At 45.4% G+C, this 16,796-nt stretch overlaps 5 protein-coding genes across 5 annotated transcripts; 2 read left to right on the plus strand and 3 right to left on the minus strand.

The window, feature by feature from the left end:
- The first annotated feature begins 2 nt into the window (after window positions 1–2).
- Window positions 3–5,813, plus strand: LOC136186516 (TBC1 domain family member 2B-like). The gene is made up of 41 exons (XM_065973878.1): window positions 3–112; window positions 176–221; window positions 277–301; window positions 356–427; window positions 477–542; window positions 593–665; window positions 722–799; window positions 857–905; window positions 955–1,328; window positions 1,392–1,408; window positions 1,455–1,530; window positions 1,585–1,619; window positions 1,667–1,709; window positions 1,762–1,859; window positions 1,916–2,004; window positions 2,060–2,088; window positions 2,139–2,212; window positions 2,263–2,377; window positions 2,428–2,508; window positions 2,561–2,625; window positions 2,678–2,717; window positions 2,767–2,802; window positions 2,859–2,939; window positions 2,996–3,061; window positions 3,115–3,173; window positions 3,223–3,301; window positions 3,355–3,486; window positions 3,537–3,581; window positions 3,639–3,773; window positions 3,823–3,954; window positions 4,008–4,083; window positions 4,148–4,248; window positions 4,304–4,401; window positions 4,460–4,568; window positions 4,619–4,752; window positions 4,799–4,900; window positions 4,951–5,050; window positions 5,104–5,248; window positions 5,301–5,373; window positions 5,427–5,505; window positions 5,559–5,813. Exons 1-41 carry the CDS (start codon window positions 101–103, stop codon window positions 5,706–5,708), a joined length of 3,489 nt encoding a protein of 1,162 aa, XP_065829950.1. The 5' UTR covers window positions 3–100; the 3' UTR covers window positions 5,709–5,813.
- LOC136186517 (uncharacterized) lies at window positions 5,577–8,914 on the minus strand. The gene is made up of 8 exons (XM_065973880.1): window positions 8,785–8,914; window positions 8,691–8,727; window positions 8,539–8,622; window positions 7,650–8,474; window positions 6,532–7,597; window positions 6,381–6,475; window positions 6,117–6,332; window positions 5,577–6,061 (listed from the first exon to the last, which is right to left on the minus strand). Exons 1-8 carry the CDS (start codon window positions 8,845–8,847, stop codon window positions 5,781–5,783), a joined length of 2,667 nt encoding a protein of 888 aa, XP_065829952.1. The 5' UTR covers window positions 8,848–8,914; the 3' UTR covers window positions 5,577–5,780.
- LOC136185910 (uncharacterized) lies at window positions 6,140–16,150 on the plus strand. Its single transcript, XM_065973123.1, has 18 exons — window positions 6,140–10,946; window positions 11,005–12,750; window positions 12,808–12,999; window positions 13,064–13,561; window positions 13,611–13,697; window positions 13,753–13,821; window positions 13,873–13,967; window positions 14,017–14,071; window positions 14,121–14,433; window positions 14,485–14,519; window positions 14,573–14,669; window positions 14,721–14,740; window positions 14,777–14,834; window positions 14,894–14,988; window positions 15,062–15,280; window positions 15,327–15,364; window positions 15,421–15,586; window positions 15,638–16,150. Exons 2-18 carry the CDS (start codon window positions 12,736–12,738, stop codon window positions 15,821–15,823), a joined length of 2,238 nt encoding a protein of 745 aa, XP_065829195.1. The 5' UTR covers window positions 6,140–10,946; window positions 11,005–12,735; the 3' UTR covers window positions 15,824–16,150.
- On the minus strand, window positions 9,098–10,911 carry LOC136186519 (sphingomyelinase phosphodiesterase D-like). Its single transcript, XM_065973882.1, has 4 exons — window positions 9,956–10,911; window positions 9,801–9,895; window positions 9,532–9,747; window positions 9,098–9,479 (listed from the first exon to the last, which is right to left on the minus strand). The coding sequence occupies exons 1-4, from the start codon at window positions 10,828–10,830 to the stop codon at window positions 9,199–9,201; spliced, it is 1,467 nt and encodes a 488-aa protein (XP_065829954.1). The 5' UTR covers window positions 10,831–10,911; the 3' UTR covers window positions 9,098–9,198.
- LOC136186518 (sphingomyelinase phosphodiesterase D-like) lies at window positions 11,013–12,718 on the minus strand. The gene is made up of 4 exons (XM_065973881.1): window positions 11,792–12,718; window positions 11,644–11,738; window positions 11,377–11,592; window positions 11,013–11,319 (listed from the first exon to the last, which is right to left on the minus strand). The coding sequence occupies exons 1-4, from the start codon at window positions 12,685–12,687 to the stop codon at window positions 11,039–11,041; spliced, it is 1,488 nt and encodes a 495-aa protein (XP_065829953.1). The 5' UTR covers window positions 12,688–12,718; the 3' UTR covers window positions 11,013–11,038.
- Window positions 16,151–16,796: the final 646 nt, after the last annotated feature.

Consider the following 16,796-nt stretch of genomic DNA (forward strand, 5'->3'; position numbering starts at 1 on the left):
AGAGTCAATTGTATCAGTTCTGATGTAACAAATTAGCGCGCTCGCGTGCGCTATTCATCAACGTCAGAGATATAAGAGAGTCAACGTCAACCGTCAAGAGATGTCTACTCAAGTAATGCTCGTTATACGGGTGCACCGTGCAACTCCTGAAGACTATTTTTCTATGCGCACTTAGGGGTTCTTCTCGCTTTCGGGGTTTCTTTACATCGTTCAGAAAACAGGTAAAATTCTTCTCCGACGTTCACTGGGCGTACTGAGCGCCGCGACATCTCCTAGGCTTTCGAAAACAGAAAAAGAAATGGTGCGCAAGAGCAGACGTCGCCGCGCGCTCCACGAGAAAATCGCATTCTTCTAGGTTCTTCTTCTTTGACGAAAGCGAATGTCAATTGACCTACTACAGGTCGGAAACAGGAGAAAAAGCGTCGGGGTGCGTACAAATAGTCGTCGTAATCCTACACTCATACCTTGTACTGCAGATCAATTAATATATCGGATGCAACACTGTCATTTGATCCTCAACAACCCGGCCAGTTCGTCATAAGGTAAAAAGGATTTATTTTTGAGAGGAGGGGGCCAACAGGGTTGCATTTAGTTCTCGTGGCAAGGAGCATTGGCTTTTAGCTGACAATAACGAGACAATGATGCATTGGCTCAAAGGACTTCAGGTCGATTTCGTCGAGGAGTGAACTGATGACGTATACGTTTCTCTTCCTTTTTACAGGCGAAGAGAGCCGAGTGGAAGCGTCGTCAAGTCGACCAGGACGTCAAATCAATTGCTTCAGATGAGATCACAAGAAAAGTACAAAGAAGATTGATAAAAAAAGAGTCTTGAATCGAATTCTCTCTCCACTTATAGGAAAATAGGAGAGCAAGCGAGCACGGCGTCTTAGCTGAACTGACACGACGTACAAAAAGAAATCAATAACTGTTCTTATATTACTCTGTATTGGTTAGCCGATCGAAGTCCTCGACTTCTGGGAAGTACTCAACGCACTCGCTCTTTATTCATTCACGATGCCTCGTCGACGAACGAGACGGATCTCGGACGCTCAGCACCACCGGATTCCATTGGGATATCCGCACCTAGAAAATCCACCAGCGATGAGTTTTCGGCGAGCAGCAGCCTCATCGTCGATGAGGACTATTTTCTGTCAAAGGGAAAACCAGAGCAGAATAGGCAGATGTCGTCGCCTTCGGTGTTGCTTTCTGTTGGAGAGGAAGAGGAGCTTCAATTGGGAACTAGTCCCAGCGCCAGCAGCGGATTGCTGAGTCTTTGTACGGAGGCTGGAGAGAGAATTTGCGGTAGAGCTGACCTGCTCATTGAACAGGTACGAGCCTATGATTTCATGTGTGATTGGTTGACACTCTGTACGTGCGTGCGTCTGTTTTAGCTGAAAACGGAGCTCAGGTAGGTCGATATTTGTTAATTGGAATTGTGGGATATTTTAGTGCAGGGAAACGAAAGCTGAACTGGCGAAGATGCGGCAAAAACAGGAAACGTTGCACGACGACAGTTCTGATACAGAAAAGGTACCCTATTAATAATTTCTGGGATTTGAACAGTATTTCTTTTGGTGCTTTTAGACTAATGACCCTGAGCAGTCTGGCAAGGCAGAGAAGTAAGATATGCGGCATATTTTACTCTCGCAATGAGGGAATTTTGTAGAACTAAGGCGGGATCGCAAACGGCGCGATTTAAAGCCTTGCAGGTGCATTGCTTTTCTACTCGTTTTCTTTTGTTTTAAAGTACTTTGTGTGAAGACTGCACACAAGCGGGAGAACGATTTTTTGCGCAGTGAATTAGGGCAGCTGAAGCAGCAAATAGGAAAGGACAACTCCAGAGTCGAAGCACTCAGAAAGTGCAAATTTTTGAAATAATTTTTTTGATTTTCTGATCGTTGTTTTTTGAGTGCAGGAAACAGGATACAATGAAGACAAATATGTACATAATGAAGCAAAACTTTGTAGAGCTAATCCAAAAAGGAATCAGAGAAAGAGGCGGAAGTAAAAGGCCACTGACATGAATTTTTTTCCTAATTATTTCTGTGATTTCTGTCAGACGACGAGGAAGATATTGCCAACGACAAGGTAAGCCAAACAAATGCAGCCAAATGATCAAAATAATCAAAATTCAAAAGGGATGCCAATGTCTTCTTTTGCTGTTAAAAGACGCTCATCGCGAGTCTCCAAAATACGTTCCAGTATTTGAAAAGTGAGTTTGAAGTGAACACGGATTCGTATGCCCCTATGTTTACTACGTAGCTGTCGTGGATTTCACGTCGACGAGTACGGATACGTGCACAACTGGCAAAACGAAGTTGGCATGCAGCATTACCTGTGCGGCGTTCTCATGCAGCACTACAAGCAAGCCCTACAGGTAAACGCGTTGAGTATAACATATCCTTTATTGTAGTTCCTATTTTGAAGGAAGGTGACGCACACCAGGAGAAATGGAACAGGTTCATGAATGAACAAAAGGACAAGCTCCGTCGCGGTCAATTTGACCACGTGAGGATGCGTTGTGAAATTTTCTTTTTCTATGCTAGCGTTTGATGAACAGAAGAACTTGCGAGATCTGGTGCGAGGAGGAATACCTTCGTCGTATAGAGAGCTTGTATGGAAAAGGTATGTTGATTTATAAGAAGTTTTAGCTTGGACGCTCTTTATTAATTGATAGTTTCACCTTATCTCGTCTTGAGAAATTAATCGAGCTAAAGGTTTGTCTCGTTGAAATCATTAGTTGCGCTTTGAAACGTTTTTTCTCAGGGACCTGGATACTATTCTCAGCTGTGTCATCAGCAGGTGAAAAATCGTGATCCTTTAAAAGTTATATATGTTGAATTATTTTGTTCTTATAGACACGCCACATCAAGCAGATAAAGCTCGACTTATTGCGAACACTGCCCGGAAATAATCTCTTTGGCAAGAAGAGTCGCGGGGTCAGAAAATAGAGACTTTCTTTGAAAAATTCTTATTTATCTCTCTTTCTTCGAAGGTGGAAAAATTAGAACGCATTCTAGTTGCATACAGCCTTCACAATCCCTCAATTGGCTATTGCCAGGCAAAGGAAATCCGACTACCAGTTGGCTTGCAATTAACCTCTTAATGTTACAGGGAATGAATATGGTAGCAGCCGTCTGTCTTTTTTATCTTAGCGAAGAAGATGCTTTCTGGTACAGAAATCGAATTTGCATTGTTATTGCCACTTTAATCTCCTCTCAGGGCTTTAGTTGCTATTATTGACAGATTTCTCCCTTCGGACTATTATTCGGGCAACCTTGTTACGGTTCAAGCCGACCAAGTAATAATAATCATCATCATCTCTTTGTTTTTTATTTGTGATGGGGATACTAGAGCGTTTTAAAAGATATGATTGAAGACAGAGATCCCGAGCTTTCGAGGCATCTAGATAGCATGGGGATCGATATTGGAATGATATCTCTCAACTGGTTCATGACAATCTACGTCGATTCGTTGCCACCGGAGGTAGATAAATCCTAAAGAAGAGCTTTTCTTAATTAATGCTACGTATGTAGTCGATGTTTCGCGTTTGGGACTGTTTTCTTCTAGAGCAACAAAAGGTTTATTGTTGCAGGTATTTTAGTTTCTCCTTTGTTACGTTTCTTTCTCTCTACTAGGTTCTCTTCCGAGTTGCTCTCGGTTTGTTGCTTCTCCATAAGAGCAAAATCCTTCTGTTCGATAATCCTATTGGACTTCTGGGCTTTCTCAAAAGTATACCCAAGCTCGCTTACAATGCTGACGTTGTTATGAAGGTATACGTCACGCTGTCTACGTTGACTCGCTGCTTTGACTCCTATGCAGGCTGCCTTTACAAAACCCTTCTTTTCGAGAAGCCAAATCAGAAAAAAGAGAGAACATTATGTCAAAGTATTGACCGAGCAATTGGGATTGAATTCGTCGCTGAAGCGTACTTCCACTATCTCGTCGTCGACAGTGAGCCCTTTAATTAATAAGCCAATGCCAAATCTAATTTTCTCATATTCCAGTTAAATAAAATGTCCCTCAAGTACCGGTCCACTCAGCAGTCGTCCGCATGGGAATGTGCAGTTATGTCAGATCGAGGTAAAACCGACGAAGACATTTGTACGATGACGGGATTGATTCGAAATTTCGTGCAAAACTACAGACGTTGCTTGGCTGTGCCAAGGCGCTCATCAAAACGACGGACGAGTGGTCGTTCTTAACGTTCACGGCGAAGAAGCCGAGGCCGGTCTTCTTCCATACAAGGTATTTTTTGTTTGAAAGTTCTCGTGGTTAAAAATAGTAGCCATTTCGTCTGTAGTCGGATTCGCGCATAACTTGCATTTCTGTACTGAATTCCGACGTGATGCTGCTGTGCACTTTGTCGTGGACGTTACTTGCCTTTAGCACCGAAACGGGGTATAAAGATTATTCGTGGCCACCGCTCCTTTAGATCGTTAGTATATGTTGTATGAAGGAATTTGCTTTGGTCGGAAAGGTTGAAGGATAGTCCTGTCAGTTTGGCGTGCGCGTCGTCTTCAGTGGCGTACGTTGGTCTAGTAGACGGAGAACTTTCCTTTTTTGAGGTTGCCGAGATTCTCAATACTTCCTCCTTATAATTATAATTTATCTTAAGGAAATTTCTGAAAAAGGCAGTGGACCGGCAAAATTTATTTCTATTCAAGAAGGCCTTCCCGTGCTGTCTTTGCTTATAGTAAACGATCAGTTGTGGTGTGGCTCTGGTAGTTGCGTTATTGTGCTGGATACACAGTCAGTCTTGTACTTGTAATTGCGTCCTTTGCTAATGTTTTTATAGAACGTTTGAAGAGCTGAGCTCGTTTAAAACCGATTACAATCCGAAGAAAGCCGTCCATCGTATGATGGTGGGTAAGCACGGAGTCTGGACTGGAGCTCGAGGGTAAGAACAAACCCAAGTTCTGTTCATCGTGTCAGCTATATGTCTTTAAGATCTTCGGAAATTAAGCTGTGGCACATGGAGAGTTTTGAGCTGCTCTACTCATTTGATGTGAGCAGCGTTTTATATCAAGGTCTCGACGATGCACCCAAGGTAAGTTTGCTTATTCAAAATCAATTTACTTTCTTCACTTGGATTTACCGTAGTCCGGATCCTTGTCTCGCAACATCAGTCAGTCGGGATCAACGAATCCCTGTCGAGTGACGTCATTGCTTGTTACGGAGAAGAACGTGTGGATTGGAACTGGCGGTGGTCATTTGATTATCGTGGATATCATTGACAAAATCGGAGGCGAGCCAACTTGCTCAACTACTTATTAGTTTTTAGTTATAGAAATGTTAAGGTTGCTGTTCCCTCAAAGTGCAGTCACTCCAGAAGCTGTCGGATGACGGGGTCCGGTGCATTGTTCAGAGCAGGTTTCGTAGTCCTTTTCATTCGTTTTCTATACAGTACGTATTTATTTGACAAGGTTGCCGACGGATCCTGTCATTCTTACTTGTCCACATCGAGGACTCACCAATTTGTGGCGACCGGAAGAAGACGAGAAGGTAGAATATGAGCATTGCATGTGTTTCGAGCAATTGGGAATTTGCCGCAACAGAACGCGAAGAAAACGGTGTGGAAGTCTATCAAAGTAGAATGCATCGAGACCGTCGAATCTCTGGGCATTTTCAAAACAAAATCAGCGACAGAAGAGCACACAAACAGCGACGAGCAATCGACAGAGACAACTCAGCAGCAAACAGTTTGACGTCACACATGCAATACTCGCGAGAAGAGCGCTTGCACTTTCGCGCGCAGTCTGTAACAGGTTTTTGTTTCTCTACCCTGGAATGAAGGGAAGCCTGTTCTTGCATGCAGCAAAGGCGTTCTCGTCCCAGTATTTCATGACGCAGTGCATTAGGAAACGCGAGAAAATATCCGAGCTGGGCAGATAAAGAGCTGGGCTGTTCCACACGTATTTGAGCCAGGTTTGCGATTGATTTGGGTCAATGATGCCGTCGATAATTTCTAGAAATCGCTCGGAGTTCATCACCTGACCCAATTTTGATGGAAACATTTCGGAGAATACGTACTGTCTGTTCCAATTAGTCTTATTATATTCTAGAACGAATTGTAATAAGATTTCTGTTTTCTAGGAATTTGACTGCTCGCTTACGGTTTGCTATAGCCAAATCGAGGTACCAGTGAATAAAATCGGTGAAAATTTGCTTTTCGTTGTCTAGGAACATCAGACGATAGTTTGGATTGTTATTGTACACCGGACTGACGGCCGAAGAGAAGAGCAACGGCGACGATTTTTCCAAAGTGGGATTTTTCATGTCGGCGAATAGAACGCGATACGTCTCCTTGTGCATATGAGCAAAAAGTTGGCCTAAAACAAAAAATCGCGAGTTCTTACAACAGTCAACGGATGTTTTACCGGCTATGACGTGCGGATATCGATTGGCCGTGATGTCAACATACACTTCCGTAGCATTTTTCTTCCAGAACGCGGGAAATCCAAAGGGATCGACCCTGGAAAGAAGTCACTACTATTAGAACAAAACGGCACGTCTGATTTTTTATTTTACCCTGGCGGGATATGACCAGCAATGATAACTTTCTTTCCGGACTTTTCAGCTTTGGCAAGTTCCTTTGCCAGCCACTTCAATTGATGCTCCCCGTCGCGAAGGAATTGATTGGTCACGGCTTTTGCTTTGGCTGAGAAATAGTTGGTGTTGAGAAGGAGCATTGTTATTTTGTCGCTGAGAGAAACTTTGTAGTATCCACCGGCCAAGAACGTCTTTGCCAGCTGCCGTTTTGTCGTCGGCTTCACACCTGATCGCAAGGAGCATCTCTTGCACAGAATCAAGGGACTCCATATGGCAAGGACGCTTGCGAACCATTTCCTTGGAGGAGTCGGCACGTAATAATCTTCCGGAAGATCGTTATTTCCAAGAGCAGGAAAAACGTACTTCGTTGGAAATTCGGCCTTGAGTTTCAAAGCCATTCTTGTCATTGACTTGAAAACCAATTGTCCTCCGTGCCCGGAGAAATCGCCCGTCACCAGAATGAAATCAGCGTTGACGTTTGGCTCAGAGTCTGTTTTAGTCATAGAGTCTAAGAAATTGTCGACGAGAAGAGTAGGACTGTCACAGCCCGGTCTTCCGTACGGAGCTTTATAAGGAGCGACAGCAGCGGTGATTCCTGACTGGCAATAGGTCGGGGATGTGTCGACCGATTCGTTGTAGGCGAGATTCATGTGGATGTCGGTGATATGAAAGAAACGCACCCACGCATTTGGAAACGTTGCTTTGGCGGGATTGGATTGATTTTGAGTAAGAATTGTGGAGTTGAAAGTGGTGTGATTATGCAAATGACAGTCGCTGTACGATACGACACCTATGGTGACATTGATGAAGGTAAAATTCATTGCCGTCACGTTGGACAAGACGAGACTATCAATGGTGACGTTGACGAATGTCACGTTCCTAAGAGACGAATTGACGAACTCCAGATGTGGCGACGAAAAATTGAAAAGGGTCACGTTGACGGCGTTCACGTCCATTATACGGAGAGCGGGGTACTGTCCGTAAAGATCAGTACGATTAAGATTCAATTGCACGTAGGACGGCAAAGGCGAGCCAGGATAAAGAGCTAGAGAGCGTCACGATCAACAGAATATAAAATCATCTAATAGGCTATTTACCTCTAACGTGGACAAAGGAGGATGCTGATGCGTTGCAGCTGTTTCCGATGGCTGTGCAGGTGTAGACTCCACCGTCAATGGGACGAACGTTTGCGATAAGAAGACCGTTGCTGTGAGACAGGTACTGATGACGAAGACCATTTTTTACTTTAACGCCGTCGTGACTCCAGACAACGGAATTCGCGCCGTCAGTTTGGCAGGACAAAACGATGCTGTTATTGAAGGCTTCCGCGTTGAAAGTATGCGGAGATGTCAGACCGTTGAAAGCGTGAATCGTTTCGATGGCGTCCAAGATAGCCGCCGATCGATTGACGGGCGACTGGTGAGGCAAACTGATAGCATCATCGCTTTGATCTTGAAGCAATCCGCCGAGAGAATGTCGACGCAAGCTGATGACTTCCAGTGCGTCGAGGACTTGCAAAGCGCGTAGGAGAGAAGCTGGCGTCAACCCAACGTCGAATTTCTTCAGTTTCGACCAGTTTAGCAGATTGTCCATGACGGGAATCTGCATCGATGATTGAACAAGGGCATTTGCATTCAAATAGACCATCACGTCGGAATTCGGTGGGTGTGTTATTTTCGTGGGGCACGCAGCAGCTGACGCTTCTGGATTGCACATACCCAAATGCATCATACGAATTGGCATCTTTGATTCACAGGCAATGCGATGCATTGCGCAGTGGGATGGATACGTGCGCCCGTCTGAGCCGCACACTTTTCTCATCTTCTCGCATTCGCACTTGGATCGGCAGAGACATATTTCTTCTCCGTCATTGTCGTTTTTGCACATAGAGTCATAAAGGCGGGGGCTCTGCTCGGCTGTATCTGCATAACAAAGAGAACAAAACGATGATGTCCCTCCAGGTTGCGGTCCTTGTGGTTGCCGTACCTTCGAGCCGAAGGCAAACTGGACCTCCTTTGTCGTTCAACTTGCAAATCTCGCTTGGCTTGCAAAAGCAGCCGTCACAAGGATCTGAACGCAGAATTCAATTTTTTCCTGTGATAGGCTATGCAATGATTTTATCGCTGAAGAAAACTCACGAATATCGGGAAAATCTTCTTCAGCAACGTCGAGAATCTGCAACAATTTAAAACAGCGGGTGTCTAAGTCGTCGGAACGAATCTACGTCATTACAGAGGCTTTGGCCATCAACAGAAGGCTCAAGATCAAGACGAACGCTGCATTGCACATTGACATTCTCAGCCACGTCTGAAATCGTCAGCGCTCAAAGAAAGCACTCAACTCGCCGCTGCTTTGAGGGACAATGGCTTGAACTTGGGAGAGCTCATTGTTATGTACAGCGAATTCGTGAAAGCACGTGAGACGTCTCTGTGGATACTGTACCTCTCTGGCGCGTATGCATTGGAATCGGTGACCACCGGCGCCGCTGGCACGGTTCCCGTTAATTAATTAGCGCCGTACGCAATTGGAAACCTCAAAATCATTGGCACGACTCCCGTGAGTGCTATAATTCTTTATTGCCAACTTGAATACACGTGTAACAACGCCACAGACAAAACATTGACTACTTTCAAGATCGTGAAATTTTTAGCCGGAAAGAAATGGATGCGCCTTTTTACAGGCGCTGAGAGCGCTTTGATTCCAGGTCTGAATGGCGCAGTACAGTCGGAATCGCGAATAGGAGACAGCTTCTGGCAAGTACTCTGCCGTACGATGCCATATATAATTATGCCACACTTCGTCGCTGGTTTTGTTCAAAAGCTGCTGATTGAGGTTGAAAATTCGCTGCGAATTGATCACTTGCCCCAATTCAGATGGATAAGATTGAGAGAACGTGTATTCTTCCAACCAATGAGTTTCATTGTATTCTAAAAGAACCGTGGCTGTCTTCTATGAAAAAACCAATCCGCCTTTACTCACCATCAGCTACAGTCAGGTCGAGATACCACTGACGATAATCAGTTATTGTTTGCCTTTTGTCATCCATGAACATCTTACGAAAAGAAGGATAATTGCTGTAGACAGGACTGATGGCTGCAGTCAAGAGCATCATAGCCGATTGCTGCACGGATGGAGAACTTTGATCGACGAAGAAGAGTTTGAAGTCGTCCTGATGATCGTGAGCGAACAACTGACCTAAAAAACGAGAAATCCGATTATTGATTGACTTGAATGAAGAAGCTACTAACCGGCAATGACTTGAGGATATTGACGGGCTGTGATGTCAACGTACTTCTGAGTGGCATCGCTGATCCAAGAATCGGTCAAGCTGAATGGATTGATTCTAAAACAACTCTCTAAGCCACAAACGGTATACGGAGAAACTGGCGAGAACTGAAATTACCCTGGAGGAATGTGTCCGGCTATTATTGCCTTCTTCCCTTCCGTTTCAGTGATCTTGAGCTGCTCTGCCAACCACGTCAACTGATCGTTAGCTGTTTTGTTAAATAACGACGTTCGATGTTCGTTTAGGACACTGGTCGAGTAGTAGACGGTATTGAGAACGAGCAGCGTCATTTTAGACGAGAGAGAGACTCGATAATAGCCGCCGATCAAAAACGTTTGATTGAGAGAACTCTCCGTCGTTGGCGTGACGCCGGATCGCCACGAACAGGACGAGCACAAGATGAATTTCTTCCACAAAGTCAAGACGTCTTCGTACCAATTCGTCGGCGGCGTCGGTATGTAATAATCCGCCGGAACGTCGTTGTTGCCGAGACAAGGGAACACGTACGTTTTGGGAAACGTTTTTCGCAGCTGATCGGAGGCGAACGCTATGGCATTGAGCACGGTATCGTTGAAGAGCGAGTGACCGGAATAATCGCCTGTCACGACAATGAAATCGATCATTTCATCTTTGGATTTCATCGCTTGAAAAGCGCTCTGTACGAGAGACGCCGGCGAGTCGCAACCGATTCGTCCGTGGAAAGATGGGTAAGGCGCCGCTGCCCAATTACCATACTTACGGCAATAGGTCGGCCACGCTGCTACGTTGGGGTCGTAGAGGGGATCGTAGTGAACGTCGGCGAGGTGATAGAAGCGAATCCAATCTTTCGGAAAATTGACTTTTTCATCAGACTCGGCTGAGCAGGGGAGTTTTCTCGTCCACGTCACACCCAGAACGATTGCAAGCACAAAGGCCAACAGTAGAAAGAAGACCGCCACTAAGAAGCAACAGCATTCTCGTCCATTTGTTCTGCTGCTGCTGCTTCCGCCCATCCTTGATTGCTTTTGTCACCCATCCCAGCCTGCGCATGTCTGTGGTCACTGATTATCAGCACTCTACCGCCACAGGGAAATCATCCTAACCACATTCTAACGACACCAGCGAATTGGTATGTAGGAGCGAATGCGTTTGCTGTGTGAGCCTAGGCACTAACAATCTGTGTGTAGGCTAGCTCTGACGATTCAAGGTGGCGGCTGCTACTCAACCAGAAATAAACGGAAACTTCTGTTTGCATGCATCAAAAGCAGTCTCGTTCCACCTCTGAATGGCGCAGTGCAGTCGAAATCGAGAAAAGGTAACACTGTCAGGCAAGTATTCTGCCTGACGATGCCACAGATAATTGTGCCACGTATCGTCTTGAGCTCGGCTCAGGATTTGCTGACTAAGACTGGACACCCTCTGAGAATTGATTACGCTTCCCAAATCAGATGGAAACGATTCAGAAAACGTGTACTCTTCCAACCAGTGAGTTGACAGAAATTCTAAAGAAGAAGAAAACCTATGCTGCAAGTCAAGACAATATTGCTCTTCTAAGATACCATCAGCAATAGCCAGGTCAAGATACCACTGTCGATAATCAGCTATCGTTTGACTCGTGTCATCTAGAAACATGAGACGAAAAGCGGGATTATTGTTGTAGACTGGACTAATGGCTGGTGCGAAGAGCATGGCTGAAGACTGATCCACGGACGGAGACTTTTGATCAGCAAAAAAGACTTTGAAGTCATCCTTGTGCATATGAGCAAACAGCTGACCTGAGAAGAGAGACATGACAATGAGTATGAGCAGCTACTAGGAATTCTAACCGGCAACAACGTGAGGATACTGACGGGCCGTGATGTCAACATATCTAAGCGTGGCGTTGCTGACCCAAAAGCTAGATAAATCATAGGGATTGATTCTACATATACAATTATGAGAAATATGGGCACATGGGAGGAAATAGTACTGTACCCAGGTGGTACGTGCCCAGCTATAATTGCCCTTTTACCGTCCTTTTCAGCGTCTGCAAGCTGCTCAGCCAACCACGTCAACTGTCCTTCAGCAGTTTTCTCAAACAACGGAGTGCGATATTGACTCTTCACGGTCACCGAATAGTAAACGGTATTGAGCACAAGCAACGTCAATTTCGACGACAGGGACACGCGATAATAACCACCAGTCAAAAACGTTTGACGGAGAGAACTCTCCGTCGTCGGCGTGACACCCGATCGCCACAAACAGGACGAACACAGGATGAATCCCTTCCACAAAGTCAACACGTCCTCGTACCAATTCGTCGGCGGCGTGGGTATATAATAGTCGGCTGGAACGTCGTTGTTGCCGAGACAGGGAAACACGTACGTCGTTGGAAATGTTTCGCGTAGCTGATCAGTCACGAATTGAATGGCATGGAGCACGGTCTCGTTGAAGAGATTATGCGCTGAAAGATCGCCGGTTACGACGATAAAATCGACCGTTTCGTCTTCGGTTTTCATCGCTTTGACGGCGTTTTGGACGAGACTTGCCGGGGAATCGCAACCGATTCGGCCATAGAGTGCCGTCGTCGCTGCGGTGACGGCGTTTTGGTTTGCACGGCAATAGGTCGGTCTCGACGTCACGTTCGACTCGTATTCGGGGTCGTAGTGAATGTCGGCGACGTGGAAGAAGCGAATCCAATCGGATGGAAATGTTGTTTTGTTCGATTGATTCGTCGTTGTGCAGGGAAGTTCTTCGATCCAAGTCAGAGCTAAGGCGACGGCCAGTGCGACGGAGGATAGTACAAAGAAAATCGTCGCTGCACAGTGCCAGCACTTTGAACGGCCACGAGCTCGTCGGCCGTCCAGGAACGGTTCGTCGAGGTTTTCCATTGGAGTGTCACGTGAGCCTGCGCATTTTTGCGAACACACCTCTGCGCAATGTCGGAAAACCAGGCAAGACGGAATTTCTCCTCTGACAGGCATGCTTACGGCTTTGTCGTTGTTTTTTAGACTTGGGAAGAAATTTGTGCGGAATTCTTGCGACCTCGTCTCGACGATGTCGTTTCTCAGTGGCTCGTAAAGCCGCAAATCGACGTTCTCGCTCGCGTTCACAGCGAAGCAATGGAAGGAAACACAGAAAAGTTCATGGACTGGTTTTATTATTCGATGAATACGCTCGAAACCGTGCAAGAAGGAGCGCAAGTCAGCTAGAAGTCTAGGGGCGTGACTCGATCGGTTGCGTCATTCATTTCTGTTTCGCCCACAGAGACGATTTCCTCTTCCCGGAGCGAAAGACAAACACTGGCCAGTGACGTACAATGGAGACTCCGTCGCAATTCACTTTCTTCCTCCGCTCCCGTCTCCTCAAGACGGCTTGTTCAAGCAAGGCGACTGTTTCTTTCAGTTGCCCGTTCTCCGCGGCAAGCCGGGCACGCTCTCCTTCAAGTATTTTCTCGCCACCGAATTGACGTCGACGAGCATTCCTCTCGAACGATTCGAGTCTGCTTTCACCATCGAATACTTGACTGACATTCTCGATAAACTTAGCGTGAAGAACGGGTGTTCGCGGAATGACTTTCGACTTTTGCTGGTGGATAAGCGAGGACGAGTAGAAAGAGTTATGGTCAATTACTTTTTGTCGCCGCCAATTCACACGCCTAATATGGCTGAAGTGAAGGGTCAATTGGTTGCTCCTGGCGATGGATATCCTCTGCTAGAGGAAAACGCGCAGAGACAGCTGGAATCAGCAGGAGTTTCGTCAAAGGTTTGTTTGTTTTTTCTCTATGGATGTTTTAAAATTCTTTTGTGTACAGCAGGCTTCCACAGCTCAACCGTTTGTGGTTCCATCTTTTGATAGTAGTGTGACTGAACGGGAGTTGATAAATGTTCCTTCTTCAAGGGTACGTTTGTACTTCGTAAGTTAGAAGGCTTGGTACTTAGGGACTGATTGCTTAGGGCGATCATTATGCTTCAATGCTACAGGGTCAGACGGGCGATTCAGTAACAGATCAACGAATCCGACGGGTATCAGTTGTTCATGCTTTAAATAAAGAAAAATTCAATCAGTCTTCATAGGTTTATGAAAAAGTGGCGAATTTTTCAAATCAAGAAAATCCAACTGCACCAGATGAATTGCCTCCTGATACCAGTTCTAATGAACAGCAGCCAAGGTGATGCTAATTTGTAGGTTAGCGTTGTTGTTGTAAAATTGTTTTTTAGAACAAAATCTGGATATGACAGTGTTAGATTTGAACATTTAGCTTCTGTTGTTCAGGTATGCTGTCTTTTCCAATGTCTCTCTACTGTATTTTTGTTCTAAATAGAAAGAACTGCCTGCTAAGATAAAAGACATTCCGTTTAAACTCCGGACTGTCTTGTCTGCAAAGCTTGATTTGCAGGATGACGTGAAGCTCAATGACTGGCGAATGCTTGCTGACTTCTTTGGGAGTTCCAACAGTGACATCAAGGGCATTGATCAGAGATGTCGACGTACGAAAACCAGTCAAACTTTTGAAGTTCTGGATAAATATGAGGATCAATCCTGCGCTCAATTAATTGGCGGATTGCTGGAAATCGATCAAAACGGGCTGCTTGACGATATTCATGCCTATTACCTGCAGGAAACGAAAACTAAGAGTATGTAAGATTACAGAATGCTGTCGTGCTTAATAATTTTGTTTAATTTAGAAGGTGTGGCTGGCAGATCATTTGAAGGAGAAACTGTGTGCTATTACTTAAAACAATAGTTCTTTTAATTAATGAAGCAAATTTTTAGAGAAAATCCTTCACGCTGCCGTTGAGCAGAAGTGTCTCTAGTCCTGTGGAGGCTGAAAATTCTTATGATGTTTTGCATCGAGGGCGAGCGAACTCTGGTAAGTGCGAGATCTGTTGATTTTTCACTGTCAAAACCAATGTCTATTTAGGTCCTGTAAGATCTTGTCTAGTCTAAAATGTACATGCTTGTGACTTTTTTCGCTAGTCAAAAATAAGATCTCCGGTTCAAGTCAGTTCCGAAAGTGATCAGGCTCGCATGCTTGGTACGTACCAAGCCTTAACAGCTCTTGAAAAATTGCATTCTTGGCTTTGTTATGTGCAGCCGAGAGAAAAAAGACCCCGTCTGTACAGAATTTGTACGACGAAGATGCCAAGGAATTCTGGTATAGTATCAAATCTGATCAACCTGACTCAAAGGTAATTGCATGCCCGTTGGCTCTTCTCTAACGGAGACTGCAGTGATTCTGTGTCTTTTTACATTGGTATATAGAGCTGGGTGTCTTTTATTGAGGCAGTGAAAGAGAAATTCGGAGACGTACCTGCAGACCGGCATTTTTCTGCTGAAAAGAGCCTGTTTGCTACGCTTGTTCCCGATGCAAAGTACAGGGATAGAAAGGATGTGAACACAGTCGTTACAGAAAAAGCGTTCACTCGTCTCATCAAATGGTTTGGACCTTGCACAGACGAAGAAAACGGCTTTTTGAAAAAGGTAAAGTTTGCGTTGTTTGACGCGAGTCTAACATTCTTCACGTTAGATTTTTGATTTGACGAAAAGATCGCGAATCGGTCAAAAGTAAGAGCGCTTTTTTTTGGTAGCGTTGTTATTTTTGTCTATCAGTTTGTGATTAGACGAGACAGCTGGTTTGCCGGACACATGACAAGCGAAGACGAAGAGAAGCTCGAAAAGGCAGAATCTGGAGCGTTTCTTGTCCGCTTCAGCGATACAGATATTGATGAAGGCGGGTTTTCATTGGAAGTCAAACACGAGGATGACATTGAGAAGTTTGCTATCAGAGTAAGCTTTATCTCTTTTTGTTTGAGGTCTCATAAGTTCCTGTTTGTATAGGCAAAGCCAGAGAGTCAGCAATTGTTTTTTGATTACGGCGATTTTGCCAAAGAGCCTTATTATAGCTTGCCTGATCTCATAGAAGATATCAAGCTAAGAGGAATTCCTGTAGGAGAAGGTGTCATTCTATTGAAAAAAGCGTGCCGTGGACTAAAATTCAGCAAAGCTACTTCTGCTTATAAGTAGATACTGATTACCAAAGTACAATATAGATTTTTGTTCGAAAAGGAAGACAACGTTATCCGGGTTTGCAGACAATGCGGAGATATTTCTTTCTTACAGTATCCAGCGATCATACGAAGCACGTTTGCATATTCTGGTCAGAATAGGAGTTCGCCTCTTGTTGCGTTGAGGAAGGACGCTGAGGAGCCGCCATTTATGAATTACGACAATTTATTTTATGCAAAAAACGTACAGTAGCATGCACTCGTTCAAAACATCCTCTATTGTTCGGTCTTCGATTTCTTGAGCTCTTTCGTTCACGTTTCCACCTAAAAAAAGAAAAAAATTAGTCTCTGTCAAATAATCGTTGTACGTACCTTTTTGTGCGTCCGTATTCGCGCTATCCAGGCTACACCGCGCGGAGGTTCGGACGCTTCGTAGCCCAAGGCAGCCACCGCAAAAGCAATGGCCACCCGTTCCAAAAAGTGTCGGGCGAGCCACGACGTCATCAGCCACCCCACCGGTACCCGCCTGGATGAGAGACGGTCCCTAATACCGTAGTCCCCCGGCGCGGTGGTACCAAAAAACCCTTCGGTATGTGTTCCTGAGAAGAACCGGGGCTACTGGAAGTGGAGAGCGGCCGACCACCGTTTGTAGGAGTCGACAGTAAAGACAGTGCATGCCGGAATCGAAGTCTCCTGGGTCGGATTATCTTTGGTCTAATCGCACTGTCGGGTGAGAAAAGTGCCGGCAACCAGGCCATGGTTGAACACCCCCTCTGAGCCGTTTCTCACTCGAGCCTAACGTGAGTCGTGCTCATTAGCGACAATAAGACCGCAGTAATCTCGAATCCCAGTGCGTAGACCGAGGCCGAAGCCCCCCATCGCCCTGCCTACAGGCTCCGGCACGGCATTATACCGTGGGCCACGCTGAGTCAACTATCCAGACTTGCCTTTTGCCAAATCTCCCGGGTCGATCCGTCAAGGACGAGACGCAG

Source organism: Oscarella lobularis, chromosome 4 (assembly GCF_947507565.1).
Source record: "Oscarella lobularis chromosome 4, ooOscLobu1.1, whole genome shotgun sequence".
NCBI lineage: Eukaryota > Metazoa > Porifera > Homoscleromorpha > Homosclerophorida > Oscarellidae > Oscarella > Oscarella lobularis.

What these genes read in the sequence shown, in the direction of transcription:
- LOC136186516 (XM_065973878.1), top strand. An exon ending in CCACTATCTCGTCGTCGACA is followed by an intron (nt 3,955 to 4,007) that starts GTGAGCCCTTTA and finishes CTCATATTCCAG; the next exon opens with TTAAATAAAATGTCCCTCAA. An exon ending in TGCAGTTATGTCAGATCGAG is followed by an intron (nt 4,084 to 4,147) that starts GTAAAACCGACG and finishes GCAAAACTACAG; the next exon opens with ACGTTGCTTGGCTGTGCCAA.
- LOC136186517 (XM_065973880.1), bottom strand. Translation starts at nt 8,847, where the DNA reads ATGTCAATGTGCAATGCAGCGTTCGTCTTGATCTTGAGCCTTCTGTTG. An exon ending in AGAAGATTTTCCCGATATTC is followed by an intron (nt 8,623 to 8,690) that starts GTGAGTTTTCTT and finishes TTCTGCGTTCAG; the next exon opens with ATCCTTGTGACGGCTGCTTT. An exon ending in CGATTTGGCTATAGCAAACC is followed by an intron (nt 6,062 to 6,116) that starts GTAAGCGAGCAG and finishes AATTCGTTCTAG; the next exon opens with AATATAATAAGACTAATTGG.
- LOC136186519 (XM_065973882.1), bottom strand. Translation starts at nt 10,830, where the DNA reads ATGGGCGGAAGCAGCAGCAGCAGAACAAATGGACGAGAATGCTGTTGC. An exon ending in GCCGGACACATTCCTCCAGG is followed by an intron (nt 9,896 to 9,955) that starts GTAATTTCAGTT and finishes GAGTTGTTTTAG; the next exon opens with AATCAATCCATTCAGCTTGA. An exon ending in ATATCCTCAAGTCATTGCCG is followed by an intron (nt 9,748 to 9,800) that starts GTTAGTAGCTTC and finishes CTCGTTTTTTAG; the next exon opens with GTCAGTTGTTCGCTCACGAT.
- LOC136186518 (XM_065973881.1), bottom strand. Translation starts at nt 12,687, where the DNA reads ATGGAAAACCTCGACGAACCGTTCCTGGACGGCCGACGAGCTCGTGGC. An exon ending in GCTGGGCACGTACCACCTGG is followed by an intron (nt 11,739 to 11,791) that starts GTACAGTACTAT and finishes TTGTATATGTAG; the next exon opens with AATCAATCCCTATGATTTAT. An exon ending in GTATCCTCACGTTGTTGCCG is followed by an intron (nt 11,593 to 11,643) that starts GTTAGAATTCCT and finishes CTCTCTTCTCAG; the next exon opens with GTCAGCTGTTTGCTCATATG.
- LOC136185910 (XM_065973123.1), top strand. An exon ending in CAGCAGGAGTTTCGTCAAAG is followed by an intron (nt 13,562 to 13,610) that starts GTTTGTTTGTTT and finishes TTTTGTGTACAG; the next exon opens with CAGGCTTCCACAGCTCAACC. An exon ending in GTCCTGTAAGATCTTGTCTA is followed by an intron (nt 14,741 to 14,776) that starts GTCTAAAATGTA and finishes TTTTTTCGCTAG; the next exon opens with TCAAAAATAAGATCTCCGGT.